The 20,431-nt window shown below is 69.3% G+C and overlaps 10 protein-coding genes across 10 annotated transcripts; 4 read left to right on the forward strand and 6 right to left on the reverse strand.

Annotated features, from left to right (window-relative positions):
* Nucleotides 1-148: 148 nt before the first annotated feature.
* Nucleotides 149-6,124, reverse strand: MICPUCDRAFT_60029 (uncharacterized protein; the record flags this gene model as incomplete). Its single annotated transcript, XM_003060584.1, has 1 exon — nt 149-6,124. The coding sequence occupies one exon, from the start codon at nt 6,122-6,124 to the stop codon at nt 149-151; it is 5,976 nt and encodes a 1,991-aa protein (XP_003060630.1).
* Nucleotides 6,125-6,294: 170 nt separating this feature from the next.
* MICPUCDRAFT_60030 (uncharacterized protein) lies at nt 6,295-7,185 on the forward strand (the record flags this gene model as incomplete). Its single annotated transcript, XM_003060290.1, has 1 exon — nt 6,295-7,185. The coding sequence occupies one exon, from the start codon at nt 6,295-6,297 to the stop codon at nt 7,183-7,185; it is 891 nt and encodes a 296-aa protein (XP_003060336.1).
* An 82-nt stretch (nt 7,186-7,267) lies between these two features.
* On the reverse strand, nt 7,268-8,597 carry MICPUCDRAFT_68997 (uncharacterized protein; the record flags this gene model as incomplete). The annotated part of the gene is made up of 2 exons (XM_003060585.1): nt 7,268-8,147; nt 8,302-8,597. The coding sequence occupies 2 exons, from the start codon at nt 8,595-8,597 to the stop codon at nt 7,340-7,342; spliced, it is 1,104 nt and encodes a 367-aa protein (XP_003060631.1). The 3' UTR covers nt 7,268-7,339.
* A 702-nt stretch (nt 8,598-9,299) lies between these two features.
* MICPUCDRAFT_40898 (uncharacterized protein) lies at nt 9,300-9,776 on the reverse strand (the record flags this gene model as incomplete). The annotated part of the gene is made up of 1 exon (XM_003060586.1): nt 9,300-9,776. One exon carries the CDS (start codon nt 9,774-9,776, stop codon nt 9,300-9,302), a length of 477 nt encoding a protein of 158 aa, XP_003060632.1.
* Nucleotides 9,777-9,929: 153 nt separating this feature from the next.
* On the reverse strand, nt 9,930-11,747 carry MICPUCDRAFT_34555 (uncharacterized protein; the record flags this gene model as incomplete). The annotated part of the gene is made up of 3 exons (XM_003060587.1): nt 9,930-10,702; nt 10,847-11,524; nt 11,637-11,747. The coding sequence occupies 3 exons, from the start codon at nt 11,745-11,747 to the stop codon at nt 9,983-9,985; spliced, it is 1,509 nt and encodes a 502-aa protein (XP_003060633.1). The 3' UTR covers nt 9,930-9,982.
* Nucleotides 11,748-12,178: 431 nt separating this feature from the next.
* MICPUCDRAFT_27895 (uncharacterized protein) lies at nt 12,179-12,930 on the reverse strand (the record flags this gene model as incomplete). The annotated part of the gene is made up of 3 exons (XM_003060588.1): nt 12,179-12,426; nt 12,548-12,608; nt 12,904-12,930. 3 exons carry the CDS (start codon nt 12,928-12,930, stop codon nt 12,185-12,187), a joined length of 330 nt encoding a protein of 109 aa, XP_003060634.1. The 3' UTR covers nt 12,179-12,184.
* An 88-nt stretch (nt 12,931-13,018) lies between these two features.
* MICPUCDRAFT_60035 (uncharacterized protein) lies at nt 13,019-13,474 on the forward strand (the record flags this gene model as incomplete). Its single annotated transcript, XM_003060291.1, has 1 exon — nt 13,019-13,474. The coding sequence occupies one exon, from the start codon at nt 13,019-13,021 to the stop codon at nt 13,472-13,474; it is 456 nt and encodes a 151-aa protein (XP_003060337.1).
* A 456-nt stretch (nt 13,475-13,930) lies between these two features.
* MICPUCDRAFT_60036 (uncharacterized protein) lies at nt 13,931-16,237 on the forward strand (the record flags this gene model as incomplete). The annotated part of the gene is made up of 1 exon (XM_003060292.1): nt 13,931-16,237. One exon carries the CDS (start codon nt 13,931-13,933, stop codon nt 16,235-16,237), a length of 2,307 nt encoding a protein of 768 aa, XP_003060338.1.
* A 66-nt stretch (nt 16,238-16,303) lies between these two features.
* Nucleotides 16,304-17,398, forward strand: MICPUCDRAFT_60037 (uncharacterized protein; the record flags this gene model as incomplete). The annotated part of the gene is made up of 1 exon (XM_003060293.1): nt 16,304-17,398. The coding sequence occupies one exon, from the start codon at nt 16,304-16,306 to the stop codon at nt 17,396-17,398; it is 1,095 nt and encodes a 364-aa protein (XP_003060339.1).
* Nucleotides 17,399-17,587: 189 nt separating this feature from the next.
* On the reverse strand, nt 17,588-17,983 carry MICPUCDRAFT_60038 (uncharacterized protein; the record flags this gene model as incomplete). Its single annotated transcript, XM_003060589.1, has 1 exon — nt 17,588-17,983. One exon carries the CDS (start codon nt 17,981-17,983, stop codon nt 17,588-17,590), a length of 396 nt encoding a protein of 131 aa, XP_003060635.1.
* Nucleotides 17,984-20,431: the final 2,448 nt, after the last annotated feature.

Genomic DNA, 20,431 nt, shown 5'->3' on the forward strand with positions numbered 1-20,431 from the left:
AGCGTTCGCGACGATTCTTTGTTGAAATAAACATTTCAACCCAACAAATTCTTTTACGCGTGTGTCTATCGTTATTCGTTCGTTCGAATCCTAAGTATCGTACCCTACCCAACACCCCCTCGTGTTAAAATGTGTGTATCTTCCTTCATCACCTGAACTGCGACCGGCGCGGGATCACCCGTCCCGGGCTCGGTCCTCCCACCGCGGTCGACGCGAGAGAAAGATCTGTCTCCGCCACGGCGCTGTGATTGTGCACCTCGAGCTCCTTTCTCAACCCCTCGATCTGAAGCTCGTACGCCTCCTTCTGCTTCTTCATCCTGTGGTAGCACTTCTTCGCGATCGTCTTGTAGTACACCGCCTTCGTCTCGAGCTTCGCCGCGGAGGCTTTCGCGGCGACGACGACGGCGTCGCTCTCCGCCGCGGTTTCCCCGCCGGTTTTCCCCTTGCCGTGTTTCGACGGCAGGTCCTTCGCCAAGCGAGCAATCTCGTTTCGCATCCGTTCCGCGTGCGCCTTGTGCGCCTCCGCCTCCGCCTCCGCTTTCGAGACGTCGTCGCGAAGACGCGACGTGTACGCCATCAACGCGGCGGCGAACTTCTTCCCGCCCGCGGGCGATACGACCCCGGTGTCGACCTCCGCGTCGACGCGGATCCTCACCGGCGCCGGCGGCGCGGGTATCTTCTTCGGCGTCGTGTTCGTCGTCGCGTCTTCCGTCGACGGATTCGACGGCTCGACCGTCTTCACCGGCGCTAGTTTGACCGGGGAGAGGAAGTCCAAAGAAGGCGGCGTCGGCGAGTTCAAGTCGATCGGCGGGACGTCGATGAACGCCGTCTCCGCGGCGGCGGCGCAGTGGGCGTACCTCGCCGCCGTCGCCTCCGCGGCGGCTTGCGCCGCCTTAGACGTCTCCGCAGCCTCGCGCGCGGCCGCGACCTCCGCGATCGCTTCCGCGGCGGAGAATTCGGCGCGCTCGCGCGCGGCGTCCGCCTCCGTGGCCGCTTCCTCGAGCTTGCGTTTCCCCGCGAGGAGGTCGCGAACTTTCCGTCGCTCGCTCGTGAGCTCCGCGATTTTCGCGGCGACTTCTTCCTCCGCGGCGGTCTTCGCCTGCGTCAGGTGCTCCGCTCTCGCTTTCGAGACTCGCGTCGCTTTCAACCGCGTGATCTCCGTGATCGCCTTCGCGAGCGCGACGTCGCGATCGGCGAGCTTCGCGCGCGCGGCGGCGACGTCCGCTTCTAAGCGCTCGAGTTTGTCCTTCGCCGACGCCGTCGCCGTCGCGTCCGCCGCCGCCGTCTCGGTCTCCGCCGCGGGAGGGGTCAGCGCGAGGATCTTCCCGCCGACGGCGACCGCCGCGGGGGACGCCGCCGCCGCCGCCGCCGTCTCCGCAGCCTCCTTTCCGAACCGGCTGAACGTGCGCGCGGACGCGAACGGGCTGTCGCTCGGTATCGGCTTCCGCGGCGACGGGGACACCCGCGCGTCTTCTTCCATCTCGAGCACCTTCCAACGCAGGGACTCGCACTCGCTCCGCGTCGCCCCGAGGTCGCTCCTTCGCGAGTCCAACGCGGCGCGGAGGGACTCCATCTCCATCTTCATCGCGCTGAGCGCCGCGCGCGCGGTCGCCGCGTCCTCCCTCGCCGCGCTCGCCTCGCGCTCCGCGGCTTCCACGGCGTCGCGCATCGCGCCCTTCGCCGCGTCCGCGGCGGCGGCGGCGGCGACGCTCTCCACCGCGTCCGACGCGGGCGACGACGACGACCCGCCGCTGCTGCCCGGGCTCGGGCCGCGAGAGAAGTCGCCCTTCGTCGGCGTCCTCGCCTCCTTCGCCGCGTCCGACGCCGCGCGCTCCGCCGCGGCCGCGTGCGACGCCGTCTTCGCGGCGACGCACATCTCGCGAGCCTCGCGCAGCGCCACCTCGAGCTCGGCGACCATGCCCTCCAGGCGCTTCGTCGCGTGTTCGTACCCGTCCACGCGCTCTTCCAGCGCGCGTCTCGCCGCGAGCTCCTCGTGCAAGCGCTGGAGGCCGCCGCGGTGTTTGACCGCGAGGTCGTAGTTCTCCGCGCGCAGGTGCGGCGCGTCCGCGGCGGCCGTCTCCGCGGCTTCGCACCGCTCGCGAAGCACCTCGCGCTCTTCCTCGAGTTTTTCAAACTTGGACGCGTTCGCCTCCGCCTCCTTCACGAGCTCCTTGTTCTCCGCGACTAACGCCTCGACTTGCGCCGGGTTGACCGCGGCAAACGACGCCGCGGTGGCCGCGGCGACGACCTTCTCCGCGTTCTCCTTCTCCGCGAGCGCGGCCGCGGCGGCGGCTTCCGCGGCGGCGGCTCTCTTCGTCGCCGCCGCCGCCGCCGTCTCCGCCGTCTCCGTCCTGCGCTTCGCGTCCTCGACCCACTTCTCCACCGCCTGCGATTGCGACTCTTTCCACTCGCGCATCCCGTGCTGGATCTTCTCCGTCTCCGCGCGCGCGGTCTCGAGCTTCACGCACGCGAGCTCGAGCTCGATCGTCAGACGCTCGCGTTCGGCGTTCGCGTCCGCGTCCGCGCTGGACGCGGCGGCGGCGCGCTCCGCCGCCGCCGCCGCCGCCGCGTCGACCGCAGCCTGCTGCTCCGCGAGACGCGCGACGCATCGCGCGTTCTCCTCCGTCGCCTCACGCAGCGCGGTCTCCTTCTCCTCGACCGTCGACCGCATGGCCGCCTCCGAGGTCTCCAATCCTTCGATCCGCGCGGCGAGCGAGCGCGCCTTCTCCGCGGACGCGACGAGCTCGAGTTTCGCCTTCTCCAGCGCCTCCTTCTCGATCGCGAGCGTCGCCTCCGCGGCCGCGCGCTCGTCCGCGGCAGCCTTCGCCGCCGCCGCGAGCTCGTCTTGGAGTTCTTCGATCCTTCCCACGAGCGCGGCCTCTTTCGCGTGCGCGTCGTCGATCTCCGCGCGAAGCCCCTCGGTGACGTCCGCGAGTTGGTTCGCGTCGTTTGAAACCTCGGCGAGTTTTTCGTTCGCCGCCGTCGTCGCCGCGCGCGCTTCGACGAGCTCCGCGCGCGCGGATTCCAAGGAAGCGAGCGCGGACGCGGTCTCCGCGCGCGCGGCCGCGGTCTTCTGCCGCTCCGTCTCCGCTTCCCCGTGCGCGGCGGCTTCCGCGCGACGCGCCCACGTCAGCGCCGCCTCCGCCGCGGCCGCGGACTCTCTCAGCTCCGCGAGGTCTTTTCGTCTCGCCTCGGACTCCGGCGCGGGCTCGTTCGAAGCGTTCTCCATCCCGAGCGCGTCGCCGACTTCGTCGATCTTCGACGCGTCGATGGAGTCCTTCCTCGCCGCGATCGGCGACGGCGACGGGGAATGCGCCGCCGCGGCCGCGTCGGCGGCGGCGGCTTCGGCTTCGGCGATAGCCGCCGCGGCTTTCGCCTCCGCGTCCGCGACCGCGAGCGTCGCGCTCGCGACGGCCGTCTCCGCCGCTTCCAAACGCGCGATCGCGTCCGAAGTCTCCGCACGGGACGCCTCGAGCTGTGCTCGGAGGTCCTTAACCATCGCCGCGGCGGATTCCACGGTCTCGTCGCCGTCATCGGTGCTTTCCGCGGCGTCCTCCGCCGCTTTCAACGCCGCGGCTAACGACGTCCTCGTAGAGCACACCTTATCCGCGAGCGCGATCAGGCTCGGGGACTCGCCCGCGTCCGAGGAGTTATCGCATGGCGACGGCGTCGACGTGTTCACGCGCGCGAGCGTCGGAGGCGGCGAGATGACGTCCATCGCATCCGCCGCGTTTCCGGCGTCTGGGCCCGCGAGCGGAGAGTCTGACAACGCCCCGCCGGAACCGCTCGCGCGTCGCTGGTCGAGTTTGAACGACAGCGACAGCTTCCTCGTCTCCGCGCGCGCTTCGAACTCGGTCTCGCGAAGCTTCTGCAGCGCTGCGGAGAGCTCGATAGACAGCCGCGTGTGTTTCGCCTCGACGACCGCGGCGCGTCGTTGCGCGCGGTCGACGAGCTCGTGCGCGTTTTCCGCCGCCGTCGTCGCCGCCTCGAGCTCCGTCGCGAGTCTCTTCGCGTCGCGCTCGTGCGCGGCGGCGGCGTACTGCAGCTCCGCGCGCTCTTTGTCCGCCGCCGCGGCGGCCGCGGAGAGCTTCCTGCGCAGCTCGCTCACCTCGGACTCCGCGGCTTCCGCGCGTTTCGCCGCCGCGAGTTCCTCCGCCGTCGGGCCCGTGCTCGTGGACGCTTCCGCGGTGTCCGCGACTGGCGTGACGATCGCGTCGCCGATCGACACCGCGGTCTCGTTCGCCGGCGTCGCCGCGGACGTCGTCGCCGGAGAAGAGGACCCGGCGTTGCGGGCCAGCTCGCGCTGCATCGACGCGAACGAACTCGCGGCGTCCGACTTTGCCTTGTCTCGTTCCACCTTCAGAACCTCGGTGAGGTGCTCCCTCTGCATGGACGCCAACGCCGCGGCTTGCACCGCTTCGAGCGCGGCGGCGTGCGCTTCCTTACGCTTCGTCGCCCTCGTTTCCTCCCACGTCTTGCCCTTCCTCTTCCCGCCCTGGTCGTCCTCGTCCATCGCGCGCATCGCCTCGAGCGACGCCGCGGCTTCATTCGCGGCGCTTTGCGAGCGTTCAATCGCGGCGGACAACTGCGCGACCGCGAACGCGGTGCCGCACATGTCCCACGACGGCGGCGCATCCGGGACGTCCACCATGACGTCGATGTCCGCGGGGGAGCTCGCGACGGACCGCCACCCGAGCTCGGGGGTACCGTCCACGGCCGCGGCGGTCGCGGATTCGTCCCCCGCCCCCGCGCCGGCGCCGGCGCCGGCGACGGGCGTCAGCGCGAACGTCGCGCCCAACGGCGACGGCGAGTACCCCGCGTTCTTGAACGGATTCACCGCCTTCGTGACCGTCTGCACGTGTATCGGCGTCCCCGGGATCGCGCCCTTCGACCCGCGACCGGGGCTGCGTTTCATGAGCGACGCGAGGCGCTCCGCGAGCGCGCGGCGTTCGCGCTCCAGACGCACGTTCGCCGCCACGAGGTTCGACGCTTCCCTGATCAGCGTCGGGTGGTCCATGCCCGCCATCGCGACTCTCGCGGCGCCCTCCGCGGCGTCCCCGGAAGGCGTCATCGGCACCGCGAGCGCGTGCGAGCCGCTCCGCGGCGCGGACTCGGGGGTCGCGGCTGCGTTTTGACGCGCCCCGACGCCCGCGTCCGCTGCCGGGTCGATCGCGAACGTCTCGCCGAACCCCTGCGGCGTGTTCAGGCAGTCCAGCGGCAGCCCGTTCGGCGCCGGGCTGTTGAACAGCCACGCCGCGGGGTCGCCGCCGCCAGGGGAGACGCCGACGTTCGTGGGCGTCGCGCCCGCGCCGGCGGCGGCGGCGCGCGCGGACGGCGTTGGCGGGCGACGCGTCGACGTCGACGGCAGCGGCGTCCCGAACCCGTGCGCGCGCATCATGTTGGCGAGTTTCTTCGCCTCCGCCTCCGCGGCCTCCGCGCGCGCGCGCACGGCGTCTTTCTCTTTCGTGAGCCTGTCCACCTGTTCCATGTACTCGCTCGAGAGCTCGGTCATGCGCTTGGACGCTTCCAAGCCCATGTCGATCTCGCCGTTTTTCAGGTGCTCGATGTGATCTCTGAGCGCCTCGTTCTCTTGCCTCGCCTTCAGCGCGCTTTTGAGCTCTCGGATGATCTCCTCGTCCGCGGGTTCGTTCGCGATCGCGTCCACGAGGAAGTTCGCCTGCTCGGACACGAGCGAGTCGCTCAGGCCCGGGGTCCTGTCGGCGACGTTCCACGCCGGAGACGCGCCGTTCGAGATTTCGCCGCCGGGGAACGGGGAGTACAGCAGCGCGTTCGCGCCGCCGCCGGTGGACGGCGGGACTACGTTCGGGGAGCCGGACAGCACGTTCAGCGGCGTCCTCGGCGTGCCCTTCGTCGACGACGTCGGGGACGCGTCGACGGAGGACATCGCCTTTACCCTGCCCACGGGCGTGCGCATCAGATTGCTCGGCGAGTCCGATGACGGGCTCAGGACGCCCGCCTTCGCCGCGTTCGCAGCGCGCGCGAGCGATTCTTTAGGGGACTCGGGCAGCGGAATGCCGCCGCGGCCCCTTCGGACCGCGGAGGGATCCCCGCTGGGTGCCATCGCGTCGGCGCTGGCTCCTTGTGGCGGCGACTCCTCGCGCATCTCGCGCGACAGCTGTGAGCTCCTCAACGGCTCGGAATTTTTCGAGCGGCCGAGAAAAAAAAGGCGTTTTTTTTCCTTTCACGAGGCCGCGCGAGGATCCCCGCGCGCGCGCACTTCCGCCGTCCGCGCCGACGCTCTTCCCCCGCCCGCGCACCATCCCACACGCTTCAATGAAGCGCCAGGCCTCCGTTCCCCTCCTCGCGCTCGTCCTCGCCGCCGCGGGCGTCGTCACCGCGTCCGCGGAAACGCCCGCCGTCTCCGCCGGCCGTTCTTCGGTTTCTTCCTCCGCGCCGCGCGTCTCGACGACGACGACGGCGACGACGTCGTCGTCCGCGCGCGCGCCGCCGACGGCGGTGACCTCGCGCGAAGCCGCGACGTCGCCGAGCACCCGTCGACGCGACGAGACCGCCGCCGCCGTCGACCTCCCGCACACCGGGCTCGCGTCGTGCGGCGAGGAGCGCGTGAACGACGGCAACTGCTTCGTGTTCTCCACGATCTTCCCCAGGGACGGCGACGTCCCGGAGGACGCCTGCGCTTTGCGGTCGCCGCCCGAAGTCACCCTCGACGGCGTCGCGCTCGAGCTCATCTCGCACGCGTTCGACGGGAAGGATCTGTACTTCGAGGTGGACATGCCGAGCGCGCTCGTGAACGCGGGGGTCGTCCCCGGGTCGACGCCGACGCTGCGCGCGACGACGTCGCTCGCGTGCCCGAAGGACGTCTTCGACGCGTCCGTCGCGATGGCCGGCGGCGACGCGAGCGGTCTCGGCGGCCGCGTGACGTGGATCTTCCCGTTCAACTTCTACCTCCTCGAGGAGATCGTGTTCCTGGGCGACTCCATCGAGAGCCTCGTCGAGGCGGCGGACAACCTGCAAGTCACCGTGAACGGCGATCAAGAGGCGGAGGAGTTTCTGTACGGAGACGGGTGGGCGTACCAGTTGAACACGCGCGACGAGGACGACGACGACGACGCGCCGCCTGTGGACACGTTCCCGCCGGTGTTCGACCCGTTCCCGCCGGTGTTCGACTTCGACTTCCAGGAGATCTTGCAGGGGACGATGTGAAACGTGAGACGTGTCGCTCGTTTTCCTTTCTTTCGTCGCGCGCGGACGCGAGACGTGAACGATGGAAGTACAGAACGTGTATGGATGACGTGATGTGATATAAGGTTACATTTACACTCGTCGTGAAGAAAGAGCCGTAAACGAATCGTGATCATCACGCGAAAATCTTCTTGATCCCCTTGCTGAAGCTCGAGTCCGCGGTGGACAGCCCGCTGCACTCGCTCGTCGCGTCCGGGTTGAAAAACGACTTGATCGGCATCACGGAGGACTTGATCGCCGACCCCAACGGCGTGAGAGTTTCCCCCATGACGCGTCTAAGGTCCACCATGGAGTTGATCCCTAACACCTTGCACGACCCGACGACGATCGCGGCGGTCCCCCAGAGCGCGAGCGTGCCGCCCCACGCCATCGCGCGTCCGGGCGTCGGGTCCGGCATGAGCTTGATCCTCTTCCCGGCCACCTCCACGAAGGAGGTGTCGACCATGTGCCTCGCGGCTCTGCTCTCGACGCCGTCGAGGTATTTCGGCGCCTCGCTCATCAGGTCCGCGGCTTTGTGCACGCTGAAGATGGTCGTGTTCTCCACGCCGCTGTTCACCGTCCCGGCGCTCCACTTCCCCTTCCCCAGGCTGACCCTCGAGCCCATCGTGAGCGAGTCGACGAGGTACGGCGCCCCCGTCGTGACGCCTCGGAGGACCTGGCGCGTCATGAACGACCGGTCGACCACGCGCGTGTGCTTCTGCTCCTCCGCCAGCGCGGTGAGGCGCACGGAGTGCGCGAGGACCTGCGGGAGCGCGCTCGCGGAGTGCGCGCGCGTCGGGACTTGGATCTCGTCGTACCGACCGCTCGCCTTGAGCTTCTTGACGTACGCCAAGAGGTACTTCTCCTGCTCGAGCTTGAAGAAGCGGTCCTCTTGCGCCTTGCGCATCGCGTCGATGGAATCGCTCATGGTGATGAGAGGACTCCTGCGCGGCGGGCGGTGGAGGACGCGGGGGTCGCGATGATGAGCCGAACGAATTTGAGATGGAAAAGATGAGGGTGCATTTGGGACGGTCTCGCCCGCGGCTGGCGGTCGAGACCTCCGCGCGGGCGTCGCGGCGACGCGCTTCGGGGGCGCACCTCGACGAAACGCGCGAGGCCGCGTGTGTGCGGGGTGGGGAAGGTGGGGTGTGTGCGGGAACTGACGGCCGCGTCGCGGACCGCGATCGTTTAGTCCTCGTCAGATTTCCGCGGCGGAGGTGACTTGGACGCGAATCTTTTCGCGCGCGCCGGAAGCAGGGCCGCGGAACGCGCGCTTCAGACTGAAAGCCATACAGTAGTTGTACACGTACCGAGCGCGTACTCGTTCTACGAGACCGCCAGCAGAGAACGCGTTCAGTTCTGTTTCGACTTTGTTTTTTGGAAAAACCATGCATTTGGTCGGGCCCGCGGCACCCGTCGCGCACACCTCACGGCGCTCGGTCGCCGCGTCGCCGCGCCCGCGCCCGCCCGCGGCGCCGGCGTCGCTACCGCGCGGAACGGCGCGCGCGGCGAAGCGCGGCGGTCGAGCCCGCTTCGTCTTCGACGCTCGTCGACGCGTCGCGAGACGAAATAATGCCCGCGGCCGCGATCGAAGCCTTGGACGCGACGGTTCGAGCGGCGTGCGAGCGCGTCCGCGACCGCGTGAACGACCTCAAAGCCGGCGCCGTGCCCGCGAACGACGTCGACGACGTCGCGTTCGAGCTCGAGAAGGACATCGACCGCGCGGACGCGGCCCTCCTCGACCTGCGCGCGGCCCTCCTCGCGTCCTCCTCGCCGTCGACGACGACGAACGCCGACGCCGCCGCCTCCTCCTCGCGCGCGACGCCTCCCGTGGCGGCGTACCGCGCGTCGCTGAACCGATCGCGCGACGCGCTGTGCGCCATCAGACGCGAGCGCGTCGCGAAACGCGGCGCGGCCGCGGTCGTCGCGAATGACATGTGGCGAGGGACCGTGCGGTGGTGGAAAGACGTCGCGGACTCGCTGGGCGCGGCGGGCGCCAAGGGAGAGGACGCGTCGCGCGGCGCGGAGAACGCGAGCGCGGGGGCGGCGGAGCCCGGGACGAGCGGGAGAGGGGACTACGCCGTCGCCGCGGGGTACTACGAAGACGACGGGGCGACGAGAGACGCGAGGGACGACGAGCGCGAGAAGGACGAGCGCGCCGGTCTGTCCGCGGCGTCGGTGGAGAGAGCGGAAGAGGAGTGGCGGAACCGCCGGTGGAAGAGAGCGGACGCGGTGGAGATGTCGCCCGTCAGCGCGCCAGCGCGCGCGCCGGTCGCGGATGAGGTCGCGGACGAGGGCGTCGAGCTAGATTTCAACGCCGCGAGGAGGGCGAGGAAGGCGAGAGAGGAGAAGGAGGAGGAGGAGGAACGAAGGAAACGAAAAGCCGCGGCGGCGGCGGCGGCGACCGCGTCGAGCGCGCCGAACGACGCGGACCTGATAGGCATGTACTCCGCGCCACCGCCCGGGAAAGACGCGATCAAACGAGAGCTGTTCCGTTCGACCGCGCGGTCGGACGATGCGTTACGCGCGGCGTCGAGGATGGCGTACGAGGCGGAAGAGACGGGCGAGGGCATCCTCCGCGAGCTCATGACGCAACGCGAGAGCATCCAGCGGAGTAAGAACACGGTCGACGAGCTGCAGGTGGGCATGCGGAAGAACGAGAAGCTGATCGACGGGATGAACAGCTGGACGCGATTGGGGTTCAAACCAGGCCGACGCTGGGGGTTCTTTTAGTCGTGTCGTGACGTCATCACCCGTCGAGTCTATTACGAGCGAGCGTCTACTTCGCCTGCGAGGGAAGGTTCGCGAACGGATCCGCGGCGCTCAACGCGGCGACGTCCGCGTCGAGCCTCCCGAACGGATCCTCCCCGCTCGAGGGTTCCCGCGCGCCGCCGCTCGCCCCTCCTTCGCTCGGTCCGATGGACGCTAAACTCGCGAAGATGTCTCGCAAGTCGCCGTCGCCGCCGCCGGCGTCGTCGCCGCCCGTCGCCGCCGCCGCCGCCGTCGCCGTCGCCGGCGCGATCGGCGCCGGCGTCTCGGGCACGACCGTCACCTCCTCCCCCCCCAGGACGTGCGCTCCCTCGTCCCCGCTCGCGGCCGAGAGCACGGCGCCGACGCCGCGCGAGAGCGCTTCGTACTGCAGCGCGAGGCTCTTGTACGCGTGTAGTAACCCCGGGACGTCGCCGACTTGTAAGTCGTCGGCGCGCGCGTACAGAAATTTATACGGCAGCCGCAGCGTCCCCGCGGCGTCGGACGACGCGACCGCCGCCGCGCCCTCGGCCTCGACGTCCTCCACGGTCTTCCACCGCAGCGGCCGTCGAGTCGGTCGCGTGGGCGTCGGCACCGCGGGCGGCCGAGGCGCGCTCGACGTCTTCGCATTCTCCCGCGCCGCCGCGGAGGCCGCCGCGGCGTCGCGTCGCGCCTCCGCCAGCTCCCTCTCTAACCGCTGCCGGTCCTTCTGCATCGCGCTCCAGAGCTCTTGCTGCCGCTTCGCGTCGTCCTCCGCCGCGGTCGCGGTCGCGGCCTCGGTCGTGGTCGCGGCCTCCTCTCTCGCGTCTCCCGCGGTCAAAGGCGCCTCGCTCGTGCCCTCCGCCCCCGCGCCGCCGCCGCCGCCGCCCGAGCCGCCTCCCGTCGCGCCGGACACGCGCGCGTCGAACGCCTCCTTCTCCAGCCCCGTGAACGCGCTCGCGTCGCACGAGCTCAGGAAGCGCGTCGCGGACTGAAGGTTCGTGAAAAAATAGGCCGCCTCGGACGCGAGCCTGCTCTCCAGACGGAACCGCGAGATGAACCTCGCGTTGCTCTCCAACGCCGCCGGGTTGCTTCGGAGGACGACGTAGATCAACGCCGGGAGAAAGTCGTCCGCGCCCGGCGGCGACGTCGGCCCGTGCGTCGCGTTGAGCAGGTTGTTCACGATCCGACACGTGTTCAACACGCACACGAGCTTATCCCGCGGCGCTTTGAAGTTGTTCATCTTACACAGCTCGTTCCTCGCGAGCGACCACGACGCGTCCGAGTGGAACCGCGTTGGAATGTCGAGATGCTCGGGCCGCACGAACGACGCGAGCGCGGCGACGCGCGCGCCGAGGAAGTCGTCCGCGGCGACGTCGTCCGGGGCGACCGCGAACGTCTTGGGGTACAGCTTCGTCATGAGGTACTTCTCCAAGCCTTCGCCGGAGGCGTCGAGCTCTTCCTGCGACGCGCCTCGCCACGCGGGGTGGCCGCGAAACGCGCGCTCGGTCTCGCGAAGGAACTCCTGGACGCGCGCGCCGTCCGCGTCGGAATCGCGCGCGACCGCGGCGTCGTCGAAGGACGCGATGAAGCCCTGGGGAGTCGAGGAGCGGCGGCGTCAGCGGCTGGCGAGAGCGGGGGGAGGACGACGCGAGAGAAGGGAAGCGACCGGACGCGCGGGAGAGCGAGATCGGCACCGCGCGCACCTTGATGGACTTCACGAGCTCGCTCGCGCTCGGGTGACGCATCTTCTCGAGGAAGCTCTGGAACGTGAGCGGCGCCGTGGACGCGGCGAACGCGGCGTCGCCGTTCGCCATGACGTCCCTCGTCGCGTCGTCGAACGGAGGGCGTCGGGTTGTGAAGGACGGCGGACGTTCTTCTTGGAGTTGACATTATTATTTTCACGACGTTTCGATTTTGAATACCTCACAACCTGAGGTTTCACCCTCGGGGTTGGCGCGCGGGACCGCGTCCGCGCGTCGGGCCCAGGGCCGGCGCGGAGACTCGACGTCGACGCGAAGACGGACGATTGAAGTCGCGAAGTGCACGGGACGCGATGGGAGGACGACGAGACGAGCGATGGCGAGACGACGGCGAGCGGCGAGGTCGAACGCCGCGCCGCGACGCGCGCGACGGCGAGAAGTTCCATCAACGACGAGGATGTATTCCAAAGCACCGACGAGGTGTATAGTTTAAGGAGGACGCGTCGCTTCTCGCGGCGCGTTCACACCGATTCAGCGCGCGCGAACGACGCTTAATCGAAGAGGTCGAAGTCCATGGCCTCCTCCTCCTCCTCCTCGGGCTCGGGCTCCGGCGCCGCGGCCGCGCCACCGCCGCCGCCGCCACCGCCGCCGCCGCCGCCGCCGCCGCCGCCGCCGCCACCGGAGGGGACGGAGGCGAGCTTCTCGGTGCCCTCCTTGATGAGCTCAGCGACGTCCTTGCCGTCGATGGCGGCGAAGAAAGCCTTGAGCTTTTCATCGTCAACCTCCGCGGAGACTGCGAGAGGAGGGAAAAAGCCAGGAAAAAAGCGTCAGCGATGGGGCTCGGGTTCCGCCGCGTGACGACGAGGGGACGCGTGATTCGCGCGTGCGCGCGCGAGGGAGGTCGGTGAACGCACCAGAGGAGAGGACGGACTTGACATCGGCCTCGGAAGGGGATTCCTTACCGCCGAGTTGCGCCTGCGATGGGAGAGCGAGGAGGTTTTTCGTCAGGACAAACCCTAGAAAGAAATCGTCCTTGAGACGAGACCGCGGAGGCGTCGTCGCCGGATGCGACGACCGGGAAGCCGAGCGGACGCGACCTCGAGGTCGATCGCATCGCGGCCGCGCGGCCGTCGAGGTCGATCGCGCGACGACGGACGCCCGGGAGGCGCACGCCGTCGTCGATCCGGGAAACCCGCGAGGAGCGCGACTAATCTATTTTTCCCGAGCCGCGCGCGGCCGGGGATCGTCGTTCGCCGGGCGGGGCACGCACCAGAAGGTAGGCGGCGACGTACTTCATCTTGAAGAAGTGTTAAGTGTTCGATATACACGCAAGCTGCAGACGATGCTGCTTTAACCCGAGGGGGCGAGCGCGAGCTTTAGAAGGGATGTCGAGTGCGGAGAGGAGCGCTCAAGTAGGAAAAACAGTCAAGGTCAGCAGGAGACGCGTATTCGCGTATTCTTCAACTGTTTGCCCATACGTGTACTGTAGCCCTACAAATTCACAACCGCGTACTCGGTCGGACGACCCGACGCCGAAGGTCGTCCGCGCGGTTGGCTCTCACCAGAACGAAGGGCGCTCGCCACGCGCCTTCGCAGCCGCCGCCATGAGCTGGTTCTACCGAATGATGCAGCGCGAGCCGGTGGTGATGTGGAGTTGCTTCATCGGCGGCGTCGGTGCGCGCTCGCGCTCCCTCCCCGCCGCGCGTCGCGCTCGTGACCCTTCCCTGCGCCCGTTGATCCCCCGCTCGACCGTCCCCGCGCTGACGATCCCTCGCCCCCGCTCCTCCCCCTCGCGCGAACATCACAGGGTTGGCGATCCCACTGATCGTGCCGCCGATTAGGGAGTCGATGACGGGGACGGAGGTGAAGTCGCCGCCGCCTCCGCACGTCATCGCCGCGAAGTTGGCGGGGAAGTGAAGGAAGGAGCTAGCGGCGATCGAGGGTTGACGATGGATGAGTAGCAGCGGAGGAGCCGAGTCGCGGGTTCGCGCCTTCGGCGGCCGCGTGGACGACGCGAGGGCGAAAGCGCCTGAGCGTGTTGTAATCAAAGACACTGCGTAGACATCACGACGTTCGAGCGCTCGTCGCGCGGTGGTCGACCCGGGTGCGCCCGGGTTGGCTCGCCCCGCCCCGGTCTGGCTAGAAATAGAAACCGACTGGAAGTCAACCTCAACCTCGGACGCTTCAGTCGTAGCCCGCGCGAGGAGGCGCGGACGCGACGTCGCGCGAGCGTGCACGCGGTCATGACGACATCACCTCTCGACTGAGCACGCGCGCGTTCGGACACGACGACGACGATGACGGCCGTCGTGGACGCGAGGAGTCAGCGCCCGCGCGCCGCGTCCCCGCCGGACGCTCTTCCGCGTCGCGCGCTCGCGTCCGCGCGCTCGATGCAGCTCGCGAGCGCGTACGCCCCGCCCGCGCACTCGCCGCCCGCGGCGAAGCCCAAGAGCGGCGCGAGCACGAGCGCCGAGCGCGCGTCGCGACGCTCGAAATCCCCGGGGAGCAGCCCGGGCGGGGCGTCGGAACGTCATCGACACCACCACGACCATCATGCGATTCACCTGATCAACGTGCCGCCGCCGTGTCCGTACAGCGCGAAGGCGTGGGAGACCGCGGGGACGGTGGAGTGGACCGAGCGATTCCGGGAGTTATCCTTGAGCGAAGGCGGGCACGCGGAGGACGTCCGCGAACGCCGCGAGAGGTCGTGGGCGCGAGCGAGAGAGGAAGCGGCGCGAGCAGCGGAGATGGTAGAAAAACGCCGCGCGCTCGCTGAGGCGCGGAGCGAACGCGTCCGAGCGAGAGACGCCGCGAAGCTCGCGCTCGCGGAGGCGAAACGCCTCGACGAGCACGCTAAGAGAGCGGCCGCGGAGGAGAAGCGCGCGGCGAAGCACCACGCCGCGGAGGCGCGGAGAATCGAGATGGAATCGAAGAAGACGTCGGCGGCGAGTCACCGCGCGCGCGCCGCGGCGGCGGCGGCGGCGAAACTCGCCGAGGACGCGTCGGACGCGGAGGCGAAGCGGGAGAGACGACTGGCCGAGCTCGCGCAGAGAGAGGAGGTGCAGCGCCGGCGGGAAGACGCGCGCGCGAAGGAGTTAGCGGACGCGCGGAAGGAGGGAAGAAAGGATAGAAACCGACCGGCGGCGGCGGCGGCGAAAGAGGGCGACGCGCCGTCCGCCGCCGCGGCGAGACGCGCCGAGAAAGCGGAGAAAGCGAAGGCCGTCGCCGCGGCGAAAGAGGATGACGCGATCGAGCGCGCGTGCGCGAGAAGGACGAAAGAGGAGTGGCTCGCGTGGCCGGAGCCGACGACCGAGACCGAGCTCGTCGCGTTCGTGAAGGCGACGTCGCTTCACGCGGGGATGCGTCGTTGGTATCGCGTCGAGCGCGCGGGGCGGATCGAGACGTACGACGACGTCGTCGCGCCGTTGCTCGCGCTCGTCGGCACCGCGTGGTGCGAACCGGGGAGCTCGACGTCGTGGACGCGCGAACACGCGAAGGCGTTCGAGATCATCCGCGCCGCGGCGGCGGGGTTGGCGACGAAGACGTCGGCGACGGCGTCGAGTCGGCGCGGGGAGCGTTCGTCGTCGTCCGCGGCCAGACGCGACGAGAACGCGGCGCGCGCGAAAGCGGAGGCGGAGGCGAAGGAGCGAGATGCGGCCGCGATGAGAGTGGCGAAGGCGGAGAGAGCCGCGGCGGTCGCCGCGGCGGCGACGGCGAAGGAAGAAGAGCTGGCGGCGAAGCGCGCGAACGCGAAGAAGAAGACGGAAGCGGCGAAGGCGCCGCGCGAGTCGTCGAAGGCGCGGGACGCCGCGGCGGCCAGAGCGGAGAAGGCGGAGAACGCGAAAGCGGCGGAGGCGGCGAAAGCGCAGAAGGAACAGGAGGCGGCGTCGAGACGCGAACGCGCTCGCGCGGAGAAAGCGGCGGCGGCGAAGCCCGAGCCCCGCGAGTCGGCGCCGGCGGCGAAGCCTCGCGCGAAGTCGTCGTCGCCGCCCGAGAAGGAGCCTCGTCGCTCCGCGCCCGCCGCCGCGCCCACCGCCGCGTCCGAGTCGCCTCCGAACGACAAGGACACTCCCCGTCGTAAAGCCACCAAGGCGCTGCACCGTGCCGTCGGCGCGCTGAGCGCGGTCAGGCGCATGAGCGTCGCGACCGCGAAGCGGCGGTTGAACGCGGGGAAAGCCGCCGAACGACGACCGAACGTCAAGGACCTCGTCGACGAGGCCGCGGACTCTTCCGAGGCGCGGCGACTCGCGCGCGCGGCGGAGAGCACCGAGGACCGTTTCGCGCGCGAGGTGAACGACCTCGAGACGATGCTCGAGAACGAGATGTGGAACGTCACGCGCGCGTTAATCGAGCTGGAGCGCATACGCCTGCGAGCGAACGGGGCGTTGAGGTCGATGCGAAGAGAGGAGGAGGAGGAACGCGAACGGGGACGCGCGGCGAGGAACTCGGACAGGGACTACGTCGCGGAGAGCGGCGACGGCGAGGAGGAGGAAGAGTTGGAAGAGAAGGAGGAGGAGGACGCGGACGTAGAGATCGAGGACGTAGGTAGCGCACCGGAGTTGGAGGCGGCGGCGGCGGAAATAGCAGCGAGTAGCGAGGCATGATGAAACAGCTCGTGCTTCACAATTCGAACGTCGTGGTCACCATTCTGTCGAGCGCACGCTCGCGCGATGGACAAGTACACCACCGCGGTGGTGAACTTCCTGAAGGATCATCCCGCGGTGTGCGACCTGCACTTCACGAAGCGCGACGCGGTCGCGAGCACGGCGCTGCACGCGTGGGAGACGTCGAACTGCCCGCTTCGACTGCCCGACGATTTGAAGGCGTTCCTCCTGTTGTCCGACGGGTTCTCGCTTCGATGGGACGTGCGCGTCGGGAGGCAGAAGCGCCACGCGCTCGGGTGCATGGCGCTGAACGGCGTGAAAGCGATGCGCGCGCTGCCGCTGGACGCGTCGCCCGAGGACGACCGCGGCGACGGCCCGGTCGTCGTCCGCGGAAGCGGGGCGTTCGATTCGTCCAACGCGACCCCGCTCGCGGCGTTCGACCTCGACGCGTCCTGCGCGTACGGTCGCGTCGCGCTCGTGTTCGTGTCCAAGGAAGTCGCGAAGGCGCCGGACGCGACGTCCTCGAGCGGGCGGGAGACGTCGGACGCGAAGCCGCGGCCGCCCGTCGTTCGAAAGACCGAGGCGCAGGTGTGGTTCCAGGATCTCGCCGCGCGGTGGCACCCCATCGCGGGGTCGTTCTCGGAGTACTTCCGCGTCATGGCATCGCACTTGGGGCTGCCGAACTGGCAGTACGCGTTCACGGACATCGGGTTAGACCCCGCGGCGAAGCAGTGGTTCTCGCTCCTCGCGCCGACGCGGCTGGCGGTTGATTTAGACCGCGCGCGCTTGAAGCGCGCTAAGCGACGGCCGAGGAGCGGGGCGAGCGTCGGCGGCGGGAAGGGAAGCGGCGCGAAGCCTCGAGCGCCGTCGTCCGCGAGACCGACGATGAAGCTGACGTCGCCGATGAAGGCGTCCGAGACGGGCGGGAGCGGGAGCGGGAGCGGGAGCGGGAGCGGCGGCGCGGCGGCGGCGGCGGCGGTCGCGAGAGCGAAAGCCGCCGGCGGGGGGTGGGCGAAGACCTCCGCGGCCAGCGCCCGCCCGGGGTCCACCAGCGGGGGCGGGGCCAAGGCGAGGGTCTCGTCGACGAGTAGCGCGGGCGTTGGGCGCGTCGCTCGACCGTCGAGCACGTCCGAGTACGCGAAGAAGCCGCAGATGCGATGAGCGTTCGGAGTTGGCGCCCGGCGCCTGTCGCGGCGTTTTTGAATGCGTCGCCCCTCCCGCGCGCGCGCCGACGCGTTATGAGCCTATAGATGATAGTACAGTAGTCGTCGTTGTTACATCGATGTTCGCTAGCTAGTCTACGGTAGTGATCTATGCCGCGCCTCCGCCGTCGCTCGACGCCGTTCCACGTCACGTCAATGTCGTCTGCCTCGGGCGTTTCGTTCTCAGCTCTTCAGGCAGGCACTCCTCCACGGACGCTTCCACCCTGGGTAACTTTCGGATCGCGAGCTTGACGTCCTCGAGCGCGATGGTCTTCCCCTTCCTGTGCTTCGAGAACGCTAAGATGTCTTTCGCGAAGTGTTCCGCGTAATCCATCGTGAGCTCGGTGACGCACTGCGCGACCATCGGGGAGACGCGGATCTTCCGCGCTTTCGCGGCCTCCTCGCTTATTTTAATGATCTCGCACTTCAACCGCGCGGCGAGAGCCTCCTGCTTCCCCGCGTTCGGGTCGTCGAGGTGGGACGGGTCATGGATCGCGCCGCCGTGACCCTCGAGGACGAGGTCGTCTATCTCCTCCGACGCCATGGCCCACGACGGACGGGCGCGCGGGAGGGTGTGAGAGAGCTGTCGTGACGAGATCCGTTGTAGGTTTGACTTCAAACATTTGCTGTGATGGCTATTTTTTTCGTCGCTTCGCGTCCTTCGCCTTCTGCCCGTGGTGTATGCCCGATCCTTTCGCCTTCGTGACGACCTGCCCGAGCTTCTCACTCGCGCTCCGCCTCTTGTGAGCCCGTCGGTTCATCAGCTTCGCGTCTAACGGCCAGTACGCGTACGGCTCGAGCGTTCTCTCCTTCGTGAACGCGTCCCCGGTGGCGCCCTTCTTGGCGCGGTAGACATCCGCGGTGTGCGCGCCGTGCTTCTTCTCCGTCTTCCCGGGTCGGTCGGTCGTCTTCGAGCTTCGCGCGTCCGTGCGCGACGTCCGCGCCGTCCTCTGCGTGCGCGTGGACCTGAGGGAGATCCCGCCCTCGGTCTTCGCGGTCCTTCGCGAGACGTTGCTCCGCGCGCCGACGCTTCGGACGGTGCGTCCGTCGTCGTCGCCGTCGTCGTCGTCGCGCTTCCGCTTGCCGTACTCCTTCTCTTCCGTGATGACGAGCTTACCGCCTTCGCCGCGCGAGTACCCGCCCTCGATCTCCTCGTCTCCGCCGCGACGGTCGCCTTGCTTCAGCATGTGCCTCCGAACCGCGGACTCGTCCAGGAGATCCAAGGGTTCTGACCCGGACTTGGCGCCCGGAAGACGCGCGCCGCCGGCGGCGCGGAGCGCGTGCGCCTCCGCCGCGCTCCGCGGGCCGCCGCCGCCGGCTTCGCGTCTGGACGTCGGCGCCATCGACCGCGCGCCTAAGCCGCCGCGGGTCCCGACGAAGCGGCTCATCCCTCCGCCGCCGTTCTCGTCGTCGTCGGAGAAGACCTCCGCGTCGTTCCACGCGCTCCGGCGCCCGGTCTTCGCGGACTTGCCCGCGATTGATTTTCCGCCGCCGCCCATCTCGCTCCCGGCGATCGACGCCTTGCGTCGTTTCTCGTTCCTGAACTCCTCTTTCTTCATGTGCGACAGCAGCGCTATGTGCGCCTGCGGGGTCACCGCCTCCACGGCGCCGTACCCGCAGCGCTTCACGAGCCGCTCGACGACGACCTTCACCTTACCGCGGAAGCGGTTGTACCCGTCCTCGTCGTCGTTGCACGCGAGGAGCGCGGGGACCATGTCCGCGAGCTGGTTCGCGAGCTCGACCTGGGGGAGGCGCACGGCCGCGACTTTGATGAACCCGAGCGCAGCCTTCACGACCTCGCGATGCCCGCCTTGCATGAGCGCGAACACCGCGGGGAGTAGCTCCGGCACGGTGCTCACGAGCTGCGCGGAAAATTCGTAGAGCAACCGCGCGAGCGCCATCACCGCCGCGCTCTGCATCGTCGGCGACGCGCCGACGACGCCGGCGAGGACGGTCATGAAGAACTTCCGCACGCCCGAGCCCATCTCCTCGCTCGCTTGCGCGTGCTCCATGTCGTCGTCCTCGCTGTCGTCGCGGTGACGCGCGTCGTTCTCGTTCTCGTTCTCGTTCTCCTCCTCGTCGTCGTCGTCGTCGTCCCCCGCGGCGAGCCACGCGCCGAGCATTCCCCCGCCGCCGCCCGCGCCGCCGGTGATCCTCCCGCCGCCGTTCGCCCTGCCCGCGCGCCGCTCCATCCCTCGCGGGATGTCCACGAGGAGCTTAAACGCCTGCTGCCGCGTCCGCGCGTTCGTCTCCTTCGTCGCGACGATCAGCTCGGAGAGGAGCACCGTGAACGACCCGGACCCGGCCGCGGCGGACCGCGTCGCCGCGGCGTCGTCGCCCGCGGCGTTGACGGCGGCGGCGTCCTCCTCCGCCTTCGCCTCGCGCTCCATGAGCGACGGCAACAGCGCGGCGACGCAGCGCAGGCGGTACCGCCGCGCCGCCGGCGCGCACGACCCGGCGCCCTCCACGAGCGCCTCCTCCGCGGCGTCGGCGTTGTTCGCGAGCCATTCCGTGTGCGTCGACGGTTTCATCAACGCGGCGAGGAGTTTGTACGCGCGCTTTTGCACCGCCGCGTCCTTCTCCCCGGTGGCCGGTCTCGCGGCTTTGAAGACCAGGTCCCTCGCGGGGGCGTCTAGACCGGGAACCATGGCTAAGGAGAGGTCCATGAACGTGCACCGGCGCGCGGATTTCGTGGCGCCGCCCTCCGTGAGCGCGTCCGGGGCGTTCTCCGCGTCCGAGGTCACCTTGACGAGCTTCTTCAGCACCGTGCGGAAAAATCCGCCGAGGGACGTCGCGTCCGTGACTTGCGCGAAGCACCCCACGGTCGCGCTCAACTCGCCGCGGCGTTCCGGCGGCGCCGCGACGAAGAGGTTGAACAGAATCGGCAGGAAGTTGCGCGCGTACTTCGCCACCGCCGCGGCTTGCGCTTCCGCGATTTCGGTGCTGAACCAATCCGGCCTGTCTTCTAAAATAGCGGCAGCCGCCGCGGCTT

Source organism: Micromonas pusilla (genome assembly GCF_000151265.4).
Source record: "Micromonas pusilla CCMP1545 genomic scaffold MICPUCscaffold_8, whole genome shotgun sequence".
Lineage (NCBI taxonomy): Eukaryota > Viridiplantae > Chlorophyta > Mamiellophyceae > Mamiellales > Mamiellaceae > Micromonas > Micromonas pusilla.